Genomic DNA, 18,946 nt, shown 5'->3' on the forward strand with positions numbered 1-18,946 from the left:
CCTGCCCCTGGCACCGGACTCTTTGCAGACTGGCGGTACTCCTGTAACTTTACTCTCTGCAAATACTGGAAAAAGGTCGCTAAAGGTTTAGCAATCATTTTATTCAGACACCTCAGAAGAAAACAGGAGCAGAATTTGCTGTACCATTTTAAATATCTGACAACTTGCTGCAGGTATTTTTTTTTAAGAATGCATCACTTCACCGCTTCTGTTCCACTCTGCAAACACGGGACATCACCAGCAGCCAGCCCCTTGTTAAGTCCCAGGTAATTCCAAAGACACCAGCTCCAAGAGAGCTGCACGGCCGACGCTTCAACCCCTTTGTCCTCATCCTCAGGGTCTCCCCTGCACCTCACCCAGCCCCGCTCCCATTGCTGCTCGCTCTCAGGGCCCCCCCCCGGGGGGTTACCTGTGCTCCCCCCGCAAGGTCATCCCACCTAGTGAACAAGTTCATTTTACAAACGCCACCCGCATTGCTACAGCAAGCTCTAGGCTGCATTACAGCTCTTTTTAGAGCCAAAATTCTTGGTGGAAGGCAGATGATACCTAAAGCTGTCAATGTTACAGAGAGACACCATTTATTTTTTTTAATTTGCTTTCTAGAGATGTGGACAAATAGAAATTTTATTTTCTAAAGGTCAAATCTCAGAGTTGAAGTCGTAATGTTTATTATCATAGAGAAAACTATGCATGGGAGTGTCTTGCAAGGGCGGTCTGAGAGAGAATAAAGCCTGGGGCTCCCAGCAAAATCTCATAGAACTGGAAAGGTGATAAATGCCTTTACCTTTAGCTGAGAGGTGTCAGGTGGACGAACACAAGAGGAAGATGATTAAAATCCTCCTCAGAGGAAGCATAAGCTTCTGCTCTTCTGCAAGTCCTTATTTGTCCCCAAATATGGAGCAAGGCAATTTGCTCATGGTACGGGGAAGTATTTTAAAAGGTATTTAAAAAAAAAAAAAAAAGGTATCCAGCAAAGCGCACAGCAAGTGCAGTCACCTTTCCCACAGTAAACATGCACTTCATGTGCCCCACTTTTTGATGCTTCAGGTCTGATTTTCAGAAGCATTGAGCATCCAGGCCTCCCACTGATTTAATCTGGAACTGCAGCTTCTCTACCCCTCTGAAGAATCAGGCCGAAGGCACCATACTGAACAGGTCACCCCAAGCCAGACAGTTATTTGAAAAGGTTGTCCTAGAAGTTTACCAAGAGCAACACTTACTCCCCCCCCCTTCAGTGTTATAATAGCACAGAAATAGCCTGAAGAGCTCCAACAGATGGAAGAGTACTTTTGATTAAAAAATAAATTCTGACTCACAACTCTGTTTTCTGGATGTAATAAAAAAAGTACATGAATATGAATAGCACTGGGAAGAATAGAGTGGAGATAAAGGGAGGTTACAAGGAAAGGCAGTGAAACAGCTGAACAGATTTACCTACTTGTTTCTAACACCTGTCAGGAAAATTCTGTTTGTTTTCACTGTAGTGCTGATGAAAGAAAACAAGACCATTAGTAGACTCATGAAATCTCTTTGTAATGAATTCCTTGGAAAAATGTTACTTTTGAAGGACACTTTAAGTCACATCAGTTAAGAACTTAAAATACACTCTCAATAGTAGAGCTGCACAAGGAAGTCAAGATCCTTTTTTCCTTCCTCAATCCCTTCTGAGTAAAAATTACAAGTAAGAAGATTGAATACCATCAAAATTGTACATCTACTCTTGTAGCTGGAAGTACAGGTGAGCAAGTCACCTCCAAGCACTCAGGCCAAATTTCTGCATTTCGGAGTAAAGGGGAAAATGAGTAACTAACATCCTTGACTTCTCCCCAACTCTGATCTTTTATCTTGTGGCTGCAAAGAAATGCAATTTTTTTAAAAGGCTGTGCATGGGTAGGACGGTTCTTCATCAAATGTCTTAAAACACAGCCCTCTAATTTTAGAATCAGACCTTCACAGGCTTCCTTTATGACAGCTATTCTGGCCTTATAATCACATCATTGGTGGTTAAACATCTTGAACAAGGACAGAATTTGAAACACACAATGTGATTAAACCCTACATTATCACTGATGTAATATCCCAGAACCTATTATTGTTCTTGAGCAGGAGGAAAGAATCTAATTAAACATTTATTTAATATTAAAATACAAACTAAAATATCAACATTGGACAGTAATTCAGCAATATGCCAACTAGCAAATAGGTATTTTTCACCAGGAAAAAAAAAAAAATGCATGTATGTTCACAAATACAGCTTGGATTTGATTTGGAAATGTACTCGACCAGAACAGTGGCATGGCACAAAACCCAGACCGGCATATTAAAAGAGTAACTTCGGTTAAGTAGTCAGAGTCCCAGGGTGTCAGCCGGAGTCAAGTTGCTCACTGGGAGGCAGGATGGCTGCTGTCAGGCTCGTGAATCCTGGCACTCGCTGTATCAAAACACTACTCACTGCAACTGCTGGGAGACATCAAATAATTCAGAGCAGTATTTTCCTAACACAGCCAGCAGCAACCAAACTAGCAGAACACATAACAATTTGCAGCCAGCCAGCCATAGTGAAAGTATTGCTCACAGTTTTGTCACAATGAAAAATATCCATGTTATAAGGTTTAAATTAAAAGGATTTGCCATATAACAGTAGTTCCCTTTAACAGGGGTAATTCATGTTGCTTTTTGTAATAAAGTTCAAAATTTCCTATTTTCTAATATTTACATCATACCATAAATATTTATAAAATGGTGAGGAAAACGAAGTGCAAAAGGGTAACACTATCATTTTCTGAAAACAAGCTGCCTTTTAGTTTCTTATTATAAATTGAATATCACTATTTAAAAATAATTAATATTTCTAAAAATATTACAATACAGGATAAACATTAATTTCTCAAGTGTAACAAAAATATGTTCAAAATATAGGTGGCTGTTTGAAGTACAAAATATTGCTGTTTGTAAAGGGTAACATGGTTGTAAACCCACTGTTTACAGTTTATAAAAATACAAAACAATTTGCATTTACTGAGTGCATAATTACACATTAGTGCAAAAAAAAAAAAGCATATTTGCATTCAAGATAGAGTTATCAAAGATTTGCAGAGGTATGTAAAACATGAAATCTTTTCAGAGTCATGCGTATTGACCCCAAATCTCGATTAATCCTTTCCAAGCGATCTTCCAGGGCTTCCTAAAAGAAACAGGAAAAGAAAAGAAAGATAAAGAAAAAAAAAAAAAGGATTTAATAACATTCTACAAAATACAGTGATTCTTCAAAAAATGTAGACACTACTGTTATTCCTATATTCAGCTGGTATCCTTTTTGACACATCACTAGCATTCTGTTAGCACCCAAAAACTAGAGCCAGAACTATAAAACTTTTCATATTATTTTAATGCATGTGTGTGTATTTGTGGGTTGTTGGCTTGTTTTAAAGCCATTTCAGGTATTTTGTTTTTTCCATGTGACTTATGAAACTCACTGAGATAAACTTGACAAGAATTAGGACAGGCTGATAATTAGGGAGACACACTTAGGAAACAGCTGACCACTGGCAGTGGCAGTATTGATTTACTGGAATGCACTTTTACTTTCAAATAGATAAATTGATAACGAGCCTTGGGACTACAATTTAGGAAGTGCTGGAGTTGTAGGCTTTGCAGAGACCTCCAAAACACAACTTTGAGACACTTGTTTTTATTAAAAGAGTCTGCAGAGCTTTCCGAAGAAGGGACTCTCCTGTATTCCGCCTACACTACTTATTTTTGCCTTCTTATTTTCTTCTTTATACTTTCAAGTAGACACAAACCAACCAACCAACCCCTAAACTTTGCGCTTTCTTCTACAGCACAACATCTTCTCCACAGCTTCAGGGATCTATTCCATAGCCACTGCATTTTCTTAATGTATTGCCTTTATCTGCCTCTCAGTGTTATTGCAAGAACAGACTATTCTTGCAGTCATTTGGAAAAATGTATCCCATGTACAAAAAAAAAGAAGATATAAACAGTCTTATGCAGAATACACACTACATAGTATGTATATACATGTATACACACACACGCTTTTTCTTTATATGCGTATATATACAGACACTCACACAAAAGAAAAGTTGTCAGTTTGTGGCAGGAGAGGCAGAAATCAAATGTTTGCAGGGCTAATTGGTTTTATCCAAATCACTTGCATACTAATTATCCAGACTTAAAACCTTTTACATAGCAAGTCAGTGTGTTTATAATTAATTTGCAGTAACTTCCCAATAATCTTCTGATGCAGTGAAGTCTAGAGAATAGAGAACATTTTACACACATTTAAAATTCAGCCATATTCAGGAACAATTCTCAGCGGTATGGAAGAATTCCCATAGTAATCGCATTTGCTGTATAGCAGAACTTTTCATCTATGCTATATATTCTCAAATTGTGGAAGAGCAACTTAACAGAACAGTCAAACGTAGCAGCTTTTTCACCTGATTTAATCTTGCTTGCAAGGTCATTCTTCCACCAGAACAAGGTATTCGACTCAATGCAGCCTCAATCTAGTAACAGAAAATACTTCAGCTGTAAATTATAGTTTCAAGAGCCAATATAACTGTTCCTAACTCATCTGACAAAAAGAGAGGTGAGGTGTAGAGATTACAGATACACGTCCAGTCTTGTTCTTAAACACTAACTTAACGTTAGCATAATACTGTGCCATGCAAAACTGATATCAAAGTTAACATTCATAAGCAGATCCGCTCAAGGATCATTTTGAATGGAGTGCTCTTACTTGCGAGAATAACCTTCCTTGTTTGAAAGGCTGATTTAAAGTATATTCCATTAAGGAAGAAAGTAAATTCACTCCAACCCTTCCATCCACACTGTGTTTACATTAAAGTGACTCTCCTTCAATGAAGTTATAAACAGAAAAGGACTGGAGCATGGGAAGTAGAGCAGGGAATAATGGCACATTCCTAGGGTAACACTAGAAATTGCGCATGATTTTCAGCCATACATTGCACAGGTATTTGGCTACATCCCTCACCTCTCATACAACATCTATGTTTCGTCACACCCTTAAAATAAAAATAATCTTTGCCTGTTGCTTTTCTTGAGTCAGCTCATCAAAAAGCCTCTCTGTTTCAGCCAGAGTCTTAATCCTTGCTGCGTACTTGAAGTCTCCCTCACAAGGTGACAGCACTGGCTCATATTTTTGTGCTGTGCTCCTCTCATCCCAAGCTGTCGCTTTCTTCATTCCAGTATTGACGGATTCAGCACAAGAGCTGTGTCTGACACCTGAATGCTGCCTTCCTATCAACAAAACAAGGGTCTTTTTATTGGCTTTGTAATTGTCTGGAATTATTACACAGGACAGAAAAAGAAACTAATAACAAGAAAAGCAGCACTATCTTGGAGGTATGTGAACTGAGGACAGTGACTCGCAAAGCCTCATTAGCTTGCCTTAAGCAAACTTCCCAGAAGAATGCAAAACATTTGTACAGGTCATCTTTCAAGCAATCTTTATAACACAGCATATTTTTTGGTTAACAAACAGATTACTGTACTAATTAGGAATTACTTTTACTGGTGCAACATTTCTAAATAACACCAAGTAGACTAGTTGTCATGAAAACACTAGTCTAAATAAATGCATTAATAAAAACAAAAGCAGAACATTGTGACAAGAATTACGAAAGTGAGAAAAGATTTGGTTAAATCAATCATTTAAAAAATCTGAAATGACTGGCTTTATTACAGTTACTCTTTGTTATCTGTAATGCAATGTTTAGCAATAGAATTTTATTAGTATGACTAAGTATGTACATCTTAATATAGACCCTACCAAGACATGCATTGTATAACAGAGTTAAGCATAGGAAAACATATTGCCCTTCTTTCTCAATTTAATTATTTTTGTGGTTCCATTGTGTTTGTGCACACACACATATACATAAAAATAAAATACTGTATGAATGGTATTTCTCTGTCTACAGGAGTAAGACAAGATTCAGAGGATTTTTAAAAGCTGGACTTCATAGAATAAAGTGTCAGCTTTCTATTTAAGCAGCTGTTACCAATGTGGAAGAAATTATGTTAAAAAAATAAAGAACAGTTTTCCGCCTGCTTTGACAGATTACCTTCTGCATCATCTAGTGAGAGAAACTGGAGCCTTTTTCTTGGATTATTGTGCTGTAAAGTGGATGTAGGACCAGTTTCTAGGTCATCTAGAAGTATATCAAATCTACAGAGCAGGAAGCACGCAACAATTACTTGCTAGAAATCGCATATCAAGCAATACAATATTTTCTACTTTTTTATCTTTTGGTTAAATAAACAAAGTTTAAAAAAAAAAATTCTATCCCACAGGCATTGCAAGTCTTCCAATTTCTGCTCACAGTACCATACCCCAATATAATCCTATCTGCACACACCAAAATACCTCATTTACATGACTTTCTTTCAGAAGCAGGCCAAGCTGTCACTCCTGAACACACTGAGCTCCCATGTTGTCATCCTCAAGAACCATCAAAGCAGTGCTAGACGTTTCTTCTTCCTCATGCATGTCCTACACTTTAATCTCACAGCTAAGTACGTTCTCAAACACTACAAGCCTTGCCAAGCAAAGATCTCTATAGAAATCATAGTATCTAGTACAATTGGCAGAAAGCTAAGTTTATGTATTTTTTAACATTCTTGTAGGTGCAATGACAGGTAGGTAGATACTACTGTCAACTTTTATCTACGTCTCCTGATAAGTGGCACATAGATCTGGACTCTACCTCCACAGAACAATTTTTCACTGATCAATGTTGTGTCAATAGTAAACCCAACATCTCATCTTGATGAATGCTAAAGACAGGAAATCATTCTAGATTTTTCTTGCCAGACTTTAAAAAGTAAAATTTAGCTTTATATTCAGAAATCTTCAAATTACTCATTTTCTAGGACTTTTAATGAACAAGAACCAGCAGCATTAAGCCTGCATAAACATACTGCTACTCTGATAATCATCAGAACACAACTGTCTTCACAAGACTTGTACCTTGTGACTGTGTTTTCATTTTTACTAAGCAAATGGCTAAATCCAGGAGAGAGGTTTTCTTTCGGAGATCGTTTTGGGCTGTATGTTACAGACACTGGTGCCAACATTATCTCTCTTCTTGCTGCAAAAGACAAAGTATGTTTAACTACCTAAAACTTCTCCCAGTGCAGTATCTCCCACTCATCTCAAAAGAATGCTTTTCAAAGCTCTCTACGTGTTTATTTAAATTACATGAAAAGTGCATCACAACATAGAAAAATGAAAATAAAGTTGGAACTCCCATGTTTTCTATGATTATTGACAAGGTTTTTTTTCAGACTGTTAGAATAATGCAGAAATCCTATCTTTATTTTTCTTTCTCCTACAGCAGCCTTTCATTATTTGCTTCTACTTTGAGTAACACAGACCAAACTTCAGAAAAGCACTTACTTGGAGTATTTGACTTCCTGTTTGAGGGAGGAAGGGACGATGACCTCTGGCCAGAAGGGGAGCTGTACCGTTTCGGTCTGTGTTGGTCTTTACCTTTCTCTGGGGATCGGTTAGCAACTAAAGAAGTTTCAACAAACCCAACAGTTTGACGTCGATTTGATGTTTCTTATTAAAAGGAAAAAAGTTATTATGTTAATGAATCTTCTTCACTAACTCACACATATTCCAATGTACCTAGCTTTTACTGTACAAAGACTGCACTTAGTCTGCCTTGTGTCGGCGTATTTGTGCTGTTTAGCTCGCCTCGCTTCCTGCTCAACATATTCATGAAACAGGTAGTTTAACTCATTAAAAAGGACCCTTTGCAGTGCATGTGAGAGAAATGATGCTGAAGAACACTGATTTAATAAAGAGACAGTGGAAAGCAGAACAAAAGCATCTTTTGGGAAAGAGGGTTAGAACACCTGCCTGAACCAAGAATATAAGCATTTAAGAAAGACTCAGTGTTTTCCAATTACAAGGCTTCCTAAATCAACATTGTTAGAACAGCTCCGGGCAGTCCTACAGGACACTTGCCAACTTTCTTAATAACATTCTGATACAACACCATGAGAACAAAACTAAAATGGATGTACAGCCAGCCAGAGCTTTGTTAGGACTCCATTAACTGTTTACAAATACTGAGATATTCTTAGAAAAAGGACATTAACTACTCCCTAGTTTGAGACCTAACAGCAACCTTTGCATTCCCTCTATTTTAAACAAGTCACTTAGCTATATATAATTTTAAATTTTCTTAGGAAAACTCCAGAAGTTTGCATGCTAAAATTGTTTTTAACCTGTCACTCAAGCCTGATGGACTTCAATGCTGAGAATAACAAAACCAAGAGATATGCAAACAAAGAAAAGCCAGTAGAGACAAGTTCAGGAATACAAAAATAAAATTTACTAGTTGATGTGTCTTCTTTTTCTGTTTGTGTACCCCAATCTTTAAATGCTTTTCCTTCTTCAAGTTCTTTAAAGGCTTTTATAATTGGTGCTTCTGACATCTCATTTTCTTTCTTTTCTGTTGTGTTTGTTGAAGAGTCGTCTTGTGAGGAGTCTTTTTCAGGAGGAGAATGGTGCCTTAAAGAATGTGAGGAGGTGGAGGGGAAAAAAGGATCAAGGTTTTGTTTTGGTTTGGTTTTTTACTTTATTTCATATATCCAAATACCAGCTGAATAAACAAAAACCTGGAGACATTTAGTTTGAGATTTACAGCCATCAAACCAAGAATTTTAAGGGTGCTTTTTCCTTTCAGCCAAGGACCTCAGAGGATTATGCTATAGCCAATTTGAGAATCTTAACTTGAACAGCAAGAGTTAGATCTGGTGACTCAACATGTTCTTACAACCAAGTAAGTACTAACAGAGGCTTCAGAAACTTCTGAGTCAGAAGGCAAACTATTAAATTACACCCTAAATTACACATGAAGCTTCACACTGGTGGAAAGCTGCAGCCGACCGCTACAGGTCACATTCAACAGCACGCTATGTCCAAACTCAGAGTAGAACTGGATGCAAACATGGAGAGCATAAAGACAGTGGCGCACACAAGATGCGGCTGAAGCTTTCTGATATTTCAAGGAAAGTACTGAAGGCTGCTGCTGCTTGCTTCATACCAGGTTAGTGAAGTAAGAAAGTTGTTTTGTTTTTAAGGAATTGTACAGTATCTACAATATCAAGAAATTTTTTTAGAACTATTTAACAAGTACAAAATCTAGATGTATGAATCTAGCCAATTCTGGATAAAAACTATTTTTAGAAGTGTTCAACTATACATCATTGTGGAGACATAAGGAAACCAACTCACCTAGATGGAATATAGCTTTCTTCTAATCTGTTATCTTTTGGGCTTTCCTGGACTTCCAAAGGCTGGCCAGTGAAGATCGAATACTCTGCTCCTGGTATCAACCACTTTCGCCTGCTGACATCAGGAGTTGCCAACTTGCTGTGGGAACAAAAAAAACCTTCAAAATTAGGAAAGGCTTTGAATTTTTCTTTTTTTTTTTTTTTTTAATTTAAGAGAAAAGATTAAGAAAATCCAGTTATTTTTTCTAGCTAAACAGAAAGAATAACAAATATACAATAAACCTGTAAATACCAGGGAAAAATAACCGCTTTTTTATTTTTACTTTACAAACGTTTTAATTTTAAAAAATGTTATGTTGAGGTTTCAGTCTAAATTACACAATATGCTCAGAATGCAGAACTCCACAAAAATCTTCTTGTAATTTATTGCTGCTTACTCAGACCAAGGTTTGGGTAACGAGTAGTTCTCAACTAGATTACTCCAATAGCTCAAAGCATCTGACCCCAGCTTTCCTTTTGACACCATTTATTAGTCACTAAGAAACATAAAAAATTAAAAACCCAAACAAGAATAAGTTGCTGTTGATGACCTGAGAGTGATAAATATTAACTCATAAGCATCAATTATTATTATTTTGAAATATCAAAAGAGAAATGTGATTTTTATACACAGGAAAGCAGATGATAATTAGGGGAAAAAAAGGTTCTTGTTCACTCAAGCTATGAGCCACAACCACTATTCTGTCAATCTATCCTGCTCTGCATTCAATTGGAATGAGGCTTTCTTTGAGCCTTCGAGATCAGTTAGGGACATATTAACTTCCAAATCTATACTGGCTCTTACATCCTCCTCCCTGATGAACATGGTCTGCCATGTTCAGGTCGTCCTTTTTTCATTGTTGAGGGATCTTGTTCATAAATATTAGAACAGCTCTAAGCAGAAATCTGTCCCTGTAATATATTAATACATAAATTACTTGCATCTTTATAATTGTCAAAAATCAGATCCCCCAAAATATTGCTGTTCAATATATACAAATGGACATCCACAAACCACATTACATTATTATTTTGTGCTTCACAACATCAGTGCTGAACTGGGAGAGACACCCAAGAAGCCACAACTAAGAAATAAAAAAAAAGGAGGGGTGGGGAAAGGGTCACAACAAAGCTTTTCGGGTCTTTAAAACATAAAAGGGGCAAAACAGAACACAGGCCAACTTTAATTTCCTTAACATAAATTCACAGTTCAAACTAGAGTATGCATTATAATTTAACTTCCACTCTACTTTCAGGATACCTGTACAAACTATATTTAGAAACATAAAAGGTAGTAATCAGCCTTTCAAATTGATGACAAAGACACGAAGAAAACCTCTAATGTCTTATTGGACTATTAGATTTTATTCCCAAAAATCTTTGTTGAGCATGGGAATCCCTATTCAGCTGAGCAACTGAGACCTGACAAACACTCATTTAGGAAGGCTAGAGACAGTCTGCCAAGTCACACATATATAATCCAAAGTGGTTTTATTTGATTTTAGTAACTTCTTGGGATGTGAAATCTCGGGATTGCATCACGTGTTTAATCCGGTTTAGCCTGTGGACTGACATGTTCTTTACCCATTTTTAGCCAAAACACATTAAAAAAGCATTCTAAAACACATGACCTATTTTCACATTGTTGGAATATTCACTTACTTGGCACAAGAGGTTCTTAAATGACTTTCAGTAATATGGCGAAGTTTCAACATATTTTCATGTTCTACTTGCTTGAGCTGAGCTTCAAGTTTTGAAATTGTCCTAATGTGGACGTAGCAAAGATGCATTATAAGATGATACAAAAGACATGAAAGAGATACCGTATTTCTTAGTTTACTCATTTTTATGCGGAACAAGAGCAACTACTACATTTTTATCTATATATCTAAATATTTATTTAAATTCTAAGTTAAGTAAGTTAAGTAACCTAGCTAGAGACAGGACCAGGAGATAGTTCTGTGGATCAAAGCATTCAACCCAGAGAGGCTGGAGAAAACAAAACAAGAACACTTTTCCTCCTTGAAACCACGTATTTATACAAAAGCCTCCCTGACTCTGGCTTTAATGAGTGGCTCTTTCTGCTGCTCAGGTAACTCCACCAATCTGCTGCTCAGGCTCTTCGCTTGATTTTCCTCTCCCCCATATACTGTAGCCCACATCTTCAGTGAACCAGCCCTTGACAACGCAACACAGTCTTAGGCATTTCCCACTTGGAGGATAGAAATACAGGGGTTTGGAGCAGGATATAGAAATCTCCTTTTTCCACAGTCTGAATGGTCCCTAGCTAGCAGCATCAAGAATCAGCCAGGAAAATAGGAGCACCAATACTTGACTGAACTGTCCTTCACACTATCTTCATTTCCTCAACAGTTCCAACACAAACTGAAATGGTTTTGGCTTCCTTCTATTCCTTTTTTAAGTGTTTCCTATTCATTCTTTCTATTCTTCTTGAAAAATTGGGTGATCTGAGCAGCAAAGAAAAGGACTATGACATGTCACAAGTATCACATTTGCTATTTCTGTGGTTTTGGCTGAAGACCATGCACAGCTTAATGCTTGGTGGCAATAACATTTTGAATGAATTTTGAGATGAAACTTGTAGCCACATTTCTAGAAGAATCATCAAAACCCATGTATTAATAAAACAAACAAAAAAAATAATCTTCCTAACAGTCTGGTTAGGTTAGCTGCTCATATAAAAAACATAAAAGGAAATTATGACAGCACATACCTACAAAAGAACCTTAAAGGGAGATGAATGACATGAAACATCACCTCATTACAGTTCTACAATGCCTGCCCTAGAGCCCTCTCAGATGCCCTCTTCTCCTACCTCTCTAGACTTTTCTGAGCAAGTGTGCTGTTTAACGCCCTTGACAAGGAGCAGCTGAGAAATCCCCAAAATAGAGGAGATGTTTATAACTGTAAACCCCTTCATGGTCGCATATATCTTGCCTAGGGCCTACCCAGAAAGTATAAAGCTCAAAGGATTTCTGTTCTTCCAAGCAAAAAATAGATCCAGGCAGCATGAGGGACATCCACATGTTTCAAGAGCATTCTCGCTCCTGAAAACCAGAACAGAGACTGGCTAGATGAAGACGGGGGTTCCTTAGGAGACAACTGTAGCAGTAAAACCTTAATCAGTGGACTAGCTGGGCTAGCTGAGTGGCAACCATTAGAAAGGAAGCAATTAATTATAGCCCACTAGAAGATGTGATCAAGGAAGTAGAAAAAACACATTCTAAAATAACAAAATTTTTACAATGCATACAAAGTAACATAAAGCAACATGAAGTGCTTCAGAAGATGTAATTAAAATTGCAAGATCTACAGCCTTCATAATCTAGGAGTAAATGTTTAGACTGCAGCCTGTATTTCCTATTGTTAAAATAGTAGCAAGACAGTTTTGCATTTACCTTTTCAGATCAGAAATCTGTGTGTTTGCATCAAGCAATTTGTTTTCAGTTGCATTTAATGTATCCTACAAGCACACAAGGAAAAAAAGTTAAAAGCCTAGAAACTACAGAAGTATATTAAAAGAAAAATGAGTAACTGTGCATCAGTCTTGAAAACAATGCATTAAATGTGCTTTCCTATTTGAAAGCAAGGTCCATTAAATTTCTTTGGCTGATTTTGCAGTATTTTTGCTGTCTGTGACTGGAAAACAATACATTCCAAATTCCCTCCTTTTTTTCTTTCCCGGGCTCTGAAGATGTAGTAAGAAGCTATGAGTTAAAATAAATGCAGATCCTTCCATTTGATCTTTTTCAAAATACCCAAGTTAACTCGGTTAATTCTTTGGCACATTATCACATATTTTGCATGGTTTTTTGTTTGTTTGGTTTTTGGTTTTTTTGTTTGTTTGTTTTAACTAGCACGTACTTACCTTTACTCTTTCATGTTCTTTTCCAAGGGACTCGTACTCTCCTAAAAGCTAAAACAAAAAAAGAACACACAAGTCCACACTGAGACCATACACAATTAACAGTTTTGTTGACTGCTGTAAAATCATCTAAATTGCTTGTCTAACATGTGCAGAAGCACTATGGGGGATACAGAGGGTACTTTAATAGTATTTATTAAGTTCTAGCAGCTTCTAATGGGAACAAAAAGTTAGACAGGACAAGAGGAGACAGAGCTACTTGCACCATGTATTTCTAATTTTCAAATGGTTTATCTCCAAAGAAACCAAAGGAGCTGAATGAACCAGTAAAATTCCTCACTGACTTTAAAGCTGACTTTGTATTTTGAAATTTTAATTGTAAAAAAGGAGTTAAAGTACAAAGTAGCTTTTCCAGCTAATACTCATTTTGCCAATCCCTTTAAACATTCCATAAAGCTATTACTGAAGAATCAAAGGAATAATTCCTTTGATTCAGTCTAAAATCATACACAAAATTAACAGTTTTAGCAAGTTGTGATGACTTATCAAAGAAATTCAGTCCATTCCCACAATAAGCTGATGAAAGAAAAAAAACCAACTTGTTCCAAAGTAATTTCCTGTAATATCTCTAAAAATAAAATGAACTAAGAGTGCATAGAGTAATAAAATACCTGAGACAGACTACGACAAGTGTCACCACATCAAGTATGCACTTCCTGCCTTCCATTATGGTTTTTAAATATCTATTAGGTCCATACTATCACCTAACATCTAGCCTACTAATAGTCAGCTGAATAATTTCTGCCCTCTTGGATGTGCAGTAAAAATTTACTATGGTAAACTTTACGTAGTTTTCCAAAATGCCCAGGGCTTGCTGTATTTGTAACAAACTGTGCAACTGTAAACGCCATTGCCCATTTTCTTACTTACATTTTGAAACATTTTATTTTCTTCCTTTAACCTTGTATTTTTATTATCAGATAACTTGTAAGCCTTTTCAAACGCTTCCTCTAGATCTTTAAGCCTTGATTTTAGTCGACTGATAGTGTTATCTTTCTCTTTATTATTGGTGCGCATTTCTTCAATACGTTCTTGCAAAACTTTGGAAGTATTACTGACTGCATAAAAGCGTTCTCTCCAATCTGTCTGTAAGAGAAAAAACATTCGTTATAACACCTATCTAGCAGATTTTTATTTCAGTACAAAGCATAATCTAAAATAATCTAAATAGAAAACAAGGGTACATCTGTACATTAACTAAAAAAGATTTTTGCTCCTTTCTGTAATGTATAGAGAATTAAAATGAAGACTAAAAACCCAAAAGATGTATTTATTTTATAGGACTTAAAATACCTGGAGGTTAGGCCTCTAACCCCAGCTCATTGTCTTGCTTCCCCAGCATAGAAAATTGTCTAAAATAGGTGGAATGAATTAGCCTCTCCAGGTTTCCGACTTTCATGACAAAGCATCCTGTTCTCTGACCAATACATACAGCTATGCAGTCGTAAGCTAACTGGTTTGACCTGGCCAGAAAGACTGTATAAATATACTTAGATAGATAGTACAGATGAGATTTGCTTTTATCACAGCTCTAATAAGAAGCCAAAGAAAAAGTAATTAAATCAATTTAAAAAAAAAAAAAAAAATCTAAAGAGAGATATCGTAAACACATCACAATATGTCACTCAAACTTTGTTTAATCCCTGATAACCTGGAAAGGTTGTTCATAAGCAAAAGCGACGATGATTCAAGTAGGGAGTTTTAAAGTCAGCTCAAAAAGTCACCGGTATAACGTACTGGCTGATGTCATATATTAAGGAGAAAAGTTGAAAATAGAGAGAGAAAAGATATGGAGAGACAGATCATCTTAATATAAACATGTGCATTCTCTTACCCTTTTAGTTAAAAAGCAATTTGAATTAAGAGCATATACTTACCACTTGCTTTTCTAGCATATTATTCTTATTTTCAAGGGCCTTTATGCGAGCGCTCGCTTCATTCAGAGCTGCATCTAGTTGGTCACACCTGTTCAGAAGATACAGATTACAAAAATCTCCTGAAATTCTGAAATAATAAATCTACATTTTATAGCCTCTTTCCTTCCTCAAGCATCCCCACGAGTTTTGGTGCCAGCCTCTGACCTCCTCCTGTAGCCTTTGACCACTGCAGCGAGCACCCAGGATCTCTGCTTGGAAGGGCTGTGGTGCTCATGGTGGGCAAACAGCAAACTGGGAACACATGCAGAGACTCCAGATGGTTCAGAGCATAAGGGCTGCAGAACCAAAAGCAGCTGAGGTGCACCAGAGTGGAGTTCTACTTCAGCTAAATGATAATGCTGTGTGATAATTAATGACTGAAATCATATCGCAAGCTACTTTAACTCAATAAAAGACTGCTCAGAAGTCACTTTGAATTGTTAGAACGCACTAGAGCTGGAAGATAAGCGTGAAAGAGTCCCAGCTACCCAGACACCTTTTCAGTTATTCTGAAGAGCATAAATTTTAGCTGTCTAATTTTGCAATATGTATTTTGACTGGCAATAATTATATAAAAATCTCATTGAACTTCTATATATAGCAAACACTCAAGCTCTATCTAATGGAATATATAGGTGAGGCACATAGACTCCAGTGGTAATACCTGGCCAAAGAGCATCGACTGCCAAATTGGCTTTATAAAGCTACCAATGAATTCAAGACTGGTCCTATATCACCTGTAGTTTTGACATGAAAGGTAAAGAAGGATGATGTTCACCAGCATGACAGGCGAGCACTACCTTACAACATAGATAGTTCTGTTACACATTGCTTAGGACCACTGCTGCCTGCCAGACTTTCTTGAGCAAAACTTATACTGGCTTCAGCAAAAATCAGGTCAACCAAGACCTCTGGGTCCAAACATCACACTTGCTGCTTAACAATAATTTTGAACTAATATTAAATATCTGCATTAAATAACGCAACATTTATATTTAATAGGAAAATATTAGCACCATAGATGCATGAAATCTTCAATTCTGAAGAGTGACATAAACTTTTCAAAATATTCTAAACAAGCATACTCAGTTTTTAAAGCAGAAAGAAACCATGTAACAGAGGAAGAGGACGAGTAAGGACAAACAGTACCTCTCAGCAAGATTTTGATTGATTTTCTTCAAGTCTTCAGATGCAGCAGTTCTATGGCTTGCCTCTAGTTGCTGTTTTAAGCTATGTATCTCAGAGTCATAGTAAGCTCGCAGATCTGCTATGTGTCGAGCATGTTTTTCCCTCAAGTTCTGCCTGATTCTATTTTCAAAATTAAGAACAAAAAAATTTCCAGCTGTACACACAACCACGCGTTGCTGTATTCATTCACACATAATGAACTCAGCATGTGTATCTCTTACAGTACTTTGCTGCGTTCAAATTAAAGCAAAGAAAGCCTTGTCATCTATGCAGTGGTGTCAGACACCTAAGGCTTGCATAGAAGTCTTCATATTAATATAAATATTAATAATATATACAAATAATATATACAAATACAATACAACACTTTACATTCTTTTGCTATGCACTAGGAACTACGCATGTAAAATTAAAATAGGAAAACCCAAACACTGAACTATCTTGAGACCTTGGAATATATGCCATGTCTGCTTGTCCATGTGCAAATCATGAGAGCATCAGTAGCAAATGGGGCATATTTGTTTTTCCTAAGTCCAGTAGTTCTGTGCTTATTCCACCATTTGACTCTAAATAGGAAAACATAACCCCCACAGAACTTTGAAATTGGCTGCCTAAATTAACTCCCTCATACAGCCTATGAATGAAGTGTGTATTTTTATTTTAACGTATAAAAAGAAATAACCAAAGCATTAAAACTAGAAAATTGTTTTGCCTTCCTGTTAAGGCTTTGACATCCAAGGAAAACAGAGCACAAATATTGTGTCTTAGATTAAACAGCATGGTCTAAAGAAGATTAAATAGTACAGTCTAAAGACAGACAATTGTAAGAAGTGAAAAACTACTGTTGTATTTGTATGTCATCTGTACTTCAGGAAAGAAAAAAAAAGAAAAAAGCAGCAGTGTCCAGCTATGTTCTAACAAACAGAACTTGTACATTTTGTTCGTTTACTAGTATTGTTAAGTTTCACTTCTCTCATGAAAGTCCCAACTCTATGCTTTTTAAAAAAGAAAAAGAAATTACTTACTTTGACATTATCACAGGATCTTCAACAGATTTCACTGAAAGACTACATTCTGGCAAACTGTTGTCAGCACACTGAGTAATAGAAGATGGAGTTAGAGTCAGTGTTTCTTCCTCCTCCGTGTTGACTAAATTATCATTATTAGCATCCATATATGCCATTGGAAAAGGACAGCTGGTCTTGTTTTCATTTTGGAATGGATGATTTCCCCAGAGGTCCAAACGCACAGCTCTGCTACTGGCAGGATATTTTGGAGAATCATCTAACTGAGATGAATTACTTGTCTGTGAAAAAGAGTCTGTGTCACAATGACTTGAAAATCTGGGCTCTGCCATAGAGTCTGGAGAAAAAGGAGTAGTCTCTTCAGGAATATTGAAAAAACAGCATCCTGGGTTCTGCTGACCTGGTTTCATATGCAAGGTTGGGTCCAAAGTCAAGATCTAGGAAATAAATTATAATGAGTAAAAAAAAAAAAAAAAAAAAAAAAAAGTTATTTTAACCTCTGTTCTTGCAAACAGAGTTTATCTGAAGACATTAGGAATCCATATAAAATACTACAGGAATTATACTGAATATTACTACAGTGATTTGGTAGTGACAATCAAGATGAAGGGACCTGCAACAGCTTAGATGATGGATATTCCCCAAAATTTGCAACCTGAGTTTCTAAGTTTCCATTAAGAATAAGAGACCTATCTAACATCTGTAGCTGCCTAGAAAAGCTTTGACATTTCATTTACGTAAACAGAACGACTATGATGCCTGCTTGTAGGTTGAAACAATCACCTTGTACAGTTATGAAAATCACTTCATAGATTATATGAACAAGATAGTCACACAGTAGCCATCATTACCGGATTTTGTACAAGACTGAAAGCTGTATAAAGAAACAGGTATGATAAAGAATATTTCCACAACCTGTGCCTCTTCTGTTTCACGGGTGGAATGAACTTGTCTTGTGGGAAGTGGTAAGAAAACCCTGCTTCTGTGACTGCAGTTCCACGTGCATTTCATCAGCTGCAGCCTCAGCGTAAGCAGATTCATCCCTGCGCCATCCTCAAGGTTGTGCAGCAAAGGTGCTTGTTTACCCAGGGTATTCTTAGAGGTTCTTTTCAGCTGGATCCCTTCCCAATCTGGTTCGTCACACGACTGCACAAATTGCTGTGCCAGCATAACACTGGAGGTGGCAGCAGGGGCCAATTAATGTGAAACCAGCCTGTAACCGATCATATCTTCAAACTGAGGCGTGAAGTAAAGAAATTAACGTTACCTCTGGTGGGTGACTTGACTGGGAAGAAGGCATAAAATTCTGGTCTGGCAGCTGCTTATTTTCCCTTTGTCTTTTATGATAAATATCCTTCAATGATGACAACTTCGTTTCATCAGCAGAAGACAACTTCAACAGGCAAAATTGCTACATTACTTTTTCTGAACACAATCCTCCATCCTCAATATAGATAAACAAGTTATGGGCTGGGTTTAGCTAATAAAGCAGTTCAGAACAGAAGGCTTTATTCAGTGCGCCCAGTTTAGAAAGA

General features: G+C 36.9%; 1 protein-coding gene across 1 annotated transcript in view; it reads right to left on the reverse strand.

Annotated features, from left to right (window-relative positions):
• Positions 1-1,034: 1,034 nt before the first annotated feature.
• MPHOSPH9 (M-phase phosphoprotein 9) overlaps positions 1,035-18,946 on the reverse strand; it is a 31,546-nt gene continuing 13,634 nt past the window's right edge. The window contains 16 exon segments of the mRNA XM_009643123.2: positions 1,035-3,184; positions 4,464-4,532; positions 5,075-5,286; positions 6,114-6,217; positions 7,019-7,139; positions 7,448-7,612; positions 8,397-8,572; positions 9,299-9,436; positions 10,999-11,100; positions 12,756-12,820; positions 13,226-13,273; positions 14,153-14,368; positions 15,160-15,247; positions 16,348-16,506; positions 17,412-17,848; positions 18,679-18,804. Coding sequence (XP_009641418.2) covers positions 3,083-3,184; positions 4,464-4,532; positions 5,075-5,286; positions 6,114-6,217; positions 7,019-7,139; positions 7,448-7,612; positions 8,397-8,572; positions 9,299-9,436; positions 10,999-11,100; positions 12,756-12,820; positions 13,226-13,273; positions 14,153-14,368; positions 15,160-15,247; positions 16,348-16,506; positions 17,412-17,848; positions 18,679-18,804 — 2,328 coding nt within the window. The 3' untranslated portion in view covers positions 1,035-3,082.

The sequence above is a fragment of the Egretta garzetta genome, unplaced genomic scaffold (assembly GCF_000687185.1).
Source record: "Egretta garzetta isolate BGI_Z169 unplaced genomic scaffold, ASM68718v1 scaffold447, whole genome shotgun sequence".
Taxonomy (NCBI): domain Eukaryota; kingdom Metazoa; phylum Chordata; class Aves; order Pelecaniformes; family Ardeidae; genus Egretta; species Egretta garzetta.